The sequence below is a fragment of the Acomys russatus genome, chromosome 11 (assembly GCF_903995435.1).
Source record: "Acomys russatus chromosome 11, mAcoRus1.1, whole genome shotgun sequence".
Taxonomy (NCBI): Eukaryota; Metazoa; Chordata; class Mammalia; order Rodentia; family Muridae; genus Acomys; species Acomys russatus.
Window position 1 is genome coordinate 30,430,159 of NC_067147.1, and position 4,804 is coordinate 30,434,962.

The window sequence follows — 4,804 nt, forward strand, 5'->3', positions numbered from 1 at the left end:
GAACTGACCTTCCCTGGGGAAAAGCGACACGTGTGCTGAAGACTCTGAATGGCTAGGACGTCCCACCTGTGGAGGGTTGGAATGGTGCAGATCTACAGCCAAGTTATTCTGAGCTATCTTTATTTAAGAGCCATTCTTCGTGCATTTCAGCATCTTGCCTCACATCCCGTGGCTCAGAGGTAAATCCTTTAGGAATGTGTTAAAGGACTAATGGCTGCCACCAAGCCCAAAGCCTAGACTGCATCTGAGATCTGCAGCAGCAATAGCCACTCCTCTCCCCCACCTGCTAGGTGGACTCACCAGTGCATTTGTAAATGAGTGATTATGACTTACTTTTCTCTGTTACTGTAAAAGCTCCATGAGACTGTTACCACATTGGGACATGGCATTTGAGGAACCTGAATCTGTGTTCCTGGGCCATGCTCACTCATATTTGATTCCAGAATAAACTCCTATTCCCTTTGAGGTGAACTCTTACTCCCTTTGAAATGAGAGCTGAGGGGGTTTGTGTATGTGTCGGAGTTTGTGTGTTCTTATGCCAGTGGATGCAAGAAGGGGATGTCTGTGTTTTCCTTAACCACTCTTTTACCTTACTTAATTTCATAAAAGATTTATGTATTTTATTTTACGTGTATGAATGTTTTGCTGGCCATGTATGCGTATGCAGTGCTTTTGTGTCTGAGAAGAGTCAGTGTGTTCCCTTCTCACACGTTGCTGCTGCATGGGGCCTTTTCTTTGCCTCCTCCATCCCGACTGATCTCCCTTCGCTTCAGATTCCAAACTGAGGTCACAGAACCACTCACCGACTACAGGAGTTAGACAGGCTCCGAGAGGCAGGCCAAGCCCAGAGCTCTTGAACTTCAGTGGATATAAATGGTGAAGAGCTGGGTCAATATGAGGATGCCAGGAGCTCACCCCCAAAGTTACAAAGTCAGGCTCATAATTGAGGCCCCAGGGACATGCATTTCATAAGTGCTCCAAAGGAGCCTGGTGCTCACGCCTATGGTCTTCAGCCCTGACCATACCTGAGGATCCTGGAGTCGCTATCCTATAAGCCTCGGTGTCCAGGCCTCATTAGTGGTATGTCTGGTTAGCATTAGGAGCTCTTTTGTACTGGGCATGGTGGTTGGCGCTTGTGATCCTAGTATTTTGGAGGTGGAAGCAGCAGGGGCATGAGTTCAAGGCTAGCCAAGGCTACATAGTAAAACCTTGTCACAAAATGCCACAGACAGGGGTTAGGAAGACAGCTCGGTGGTTAAAGGGTTTTCTGCACAAATTTGAGAAACCCACACAAAGACCAAGTGGACTTAGGAGCCCACCTGCAATTCTAGCCTTGGAAGGCAGTGACGGGAGCCTCAGGGCAAGAGGGAGTTGGACTGAAAGACATTGCTTTAACAAATGAGATGGATGAGTGATTGAGGGCACATCAACTCAGGCCTTCACAGGCATGGAACACAAGCACACACATACTCCTCCACATGTACTCCCACAAAGATGCAAAAAAACATGCATGCAACACACACACACACACACACACACACACACACACACACACACACACCGGCTGGAAACCATAAACCACTCCCCTATGATACCACCCCACTTCCTATCATGCCTCAGGTGGAGTCTCCTTGTTGCCAGATGTCTGTACTCTCTAGGTTGCCATGTACAGGGTCAAGGACACAGCCCCAGTTACTGCCTTCTACCAGGAGGGCTTTGAAACAGAGGCAGAAAAAAAAAAAAAAAAAGAGGATTAAAAAAAAAAAAAAAAAAAAGGAAAAGTCACTGAGGCAATCTAGAAAGGAAGAAGCAAGAGTGAAGGCTGATCACGAAGCTCCTGCTGGCTTCACCTCTCTGCATCCTGTGCTCACCTCCCCTTTCAGATCTTTCCTTGTAACAGTAATGAGCAGATATAAATAATTGAAAATGAGACTCTATGGAAAAAAAACCCCAGCTGTTAGCTTATCAGTGATCTTCTCATAGGACTTAGCCTGACATATATAATAGGTGGTACGGCTACCTTATCTATCTACATATTCTGTAAGAGTACATTGCATACTGTACTGTATAATATGTGACACTCAGTGTGTGATCTTAGTATCCCTTTTAAAATTATATTTATGCATTTATTTATTTGTGTGTGTGTGAGAGAGACAGAGACACACACACACAGAGACAGACAGACAGACAGACAGACACACACACACACACACACACACACACACACAGTGCAGAGGTCAGAGGACAACCTGTGGCCCTTGGTTCTCTCCTTCTACCCTGGGATCCAACTCAGCTGTCAGGTTGGTTGCAGGTATTTTACCTGCTGAGTCATTATGCTGCCCCTTGGTAGTCCTTTTTACTTTGTTTTTCTGTATTGCTTTTATGTGCTATTTCAAGATTTAAAAAAAAAATTTTTTTTAACTCAATGTATAATCAGGGATGACCTCAAATTCTTGATCCTGCTGCTCTTCCGTTTCCTGAATGCTGCTGGGATTTCAGAAGTGCACCAACACTTTAGGCAAGACTGTTTTTATTTATTTATTCTGTGTGTGTGTGTACACACACCCGTATGTATCCCTGTGTATACCCATGTGTGTCACACTGCTCATATGGAGGTCAAAGGACAACTCTGGGGAGTCAGTTTTTTCCTTTAACCATGTGATCCTTTATCCCAGTGATAGAAATCAGGTTCCTACCTGTTCTGGTGACAAGTGCTTCCTTTACCTGCTGAGCCATCTTGCTGGCCCAAGAATCTGTTCTTGAGGTTAGTGCTGAGTGCTAAACCCTATGCTGGGCTTGGGGAGGCATGTGAGAAGAGAGATGGTGGCCACCCTGCCCCCCCCAGCCCCTGCCAGCATGTGTTCCCACATCCACTCATCACTCCTACAGGCGAAGCTTCTGCTCTGCAGGCCTGGACACCATGCATTCACATCCACCATATATCACGCCCTCAAGGTCGACAACAGGATTTTATTATGTGTCAGAAAACACCCCTCTTTTCTATTTCTCTGAAGTCTAAGGAGAAAGGGTGACAGGAAGCTTCAGGAGGGCAGCCACATCAAGCGGTCCTACTCCACAGCCACTCCCCATTCTTACCATCTTCCCTCCTCTCCTGTATCTTGGTGCCTCAGTTGCTCTTCTCGGATGGCTAAGGCTGGTTCGCTGGACACAGGCTGTCCCTCCACAGGCGGTAGGTGATGGCGGTGGTCACAGTGAGCCAGGCCAGGTAGGGCAGCAGGAGCAGAGCAGCCAGCTTGTTGATTGGCTGCCAGATAAGCACCATGCTTGCCACCAGCCCGTAGAGCAGCAGCAGGTCCAGGAGGGCCTGGGCAGAAGCGTTGGGAGTGTGTGGCCATGCTGTCTCAGGAACCAGGACCCTCTGCCTTTCTACAATAGCCTTTCCCAAGAAATCCCCCACCCCCCAGTACTGTGCACACTACAGGAATTGCATAGGTGTCACATGTTGGTCCCTGATATCAACTGTCTGATGTGGGGCCCTGTGGTTTCACGTTCTCCTTCTCCCAGCATGGAGCACCATGTGCCTTACCAGCCCAGGATTGTCAGCCGTCAAGAAGAGAGTCAAGAAGGTCCAGCTGAGGGCGAGCTGGAAAGTGTAGAGCCCAAGTGGCAGTGCTAGGGACCACCGGAAGCCCCCTCCCAGGTCCTTCCACACCAGGTAGGAGGCATAGCTGCAGAGAAAGAGAGGGATGTTCTGTAGGATAAAGGCCCTCTGGCATAAGGCATCTTGTCAAGGAGTGCTCTGAACCTGACATGTGGGTGCAGGCATCATTTCAGGGTCTACAGTGATGGCTCAACAGGTAAGAGTACTTCCTGCTCTTCCAGAGGACACAAGTTTGGTTCCCAGCATCCTTGTCAGGTGGTTTACAACCTCCTATATCTGCAGCGCCAAGAGATTCAACGCCTTCTTCTAACGTCTACAGGCACTCACACACAGCATAGACTCATATTAACACACAGACAGACAGACACAGACACACTTACACACAGAAAATAAATCCGGAGAGCTGGTAGGAGGCATTGGATGGGAGTCATAGAAAGGAGGAGGGAGGCTTGGAAAGGCAGAAGCAGAGGGCTTGTTGGAATCTTAGGTATGCAGAACATTTCTGCTGGTGGGGACCCCTACTTGAAGAGAAACAATGAGGCATCATCCATCTGGAGGCCAGAGCACAGCACAGGCTCACAGGGGCGATTTGCTAGCACCCCTGCAGGTGCCAAGGCCACACACTCACCCCATGACAGAGTAGATAGCTGCCCACACAAGCAGAATGACCTTGTGGGGTGGGCACCAAGGCAGCTTCCTCTCGTCTTCACACCAACCAGATATGTGATGCGTAAACATCCGAATCAGGATGGGTCCCAGGAGGGGCACACCCACAAAGACAGGCCCTTGAAGCTGCATTCACTGCAGGGAGGCGAGATCTGGGGAGGCAGAGAGTGTGCTAGGATGAGCCTCCCTCCTTCCTTCTCTTGGTCCTCCAAACCTTAAGTTACCTAGCCAGAGTTCCTTCTGCCTTGAGCCCAGGTCTAGTTCTGATCCCTGACACACCTCTAGCAACTACTACCCTGCCCATTTTCTGGCATCCACGGCCTTATGTTCCTCATGTACACCACCGAGCACCCACTAGGCAACACTGTTTAGTGTTGGTAATTGCTTCTGAGACCATCTGATTCCTGGAAGTCGGGACTAGGTCTGATCTCTGTCTCCCACCACAGACAGCACCTGGCCAGGCAAATTGTCGGCCTTTGGTGTCTCAAAGACTGTGCCTCATCCAGGCTGATGGCG

General features: G+C 49.0%; 1 protein-coding gene across 1 annotated transcript; it reads right to left on the reverse strand.

Moving 5' to 3' along the window:
- Nucleotides 1–2,994: 2,994 nt before the first annotated feature.
- Nucleotides 2,995–4,497, reverse strand: Tspo2 (translocator protein 2). The gene is made up of 3 exons (XM_051152591.1): nucleotides 4,251–4,497; nucleotides 3,548–3,689; nucleotides 2,995–3,325 (listed from the first exon to the last, which is right to left on the reverse strand). Exons 1-3 carry the CDS (start codon nucleotides 4,418–4,420, stop codon nucleotides 3,149–3,151), a joined length of 489 nt encoding a protein of 162 aa, XP_051008548.1. The 5' UTR covers nucleotides 4,421–4,497; the 3' UTR covers nucleotides 2,995–3,148.
- Nucleotides 4,498–4,804: the final 307 nt, after the last annotated feature.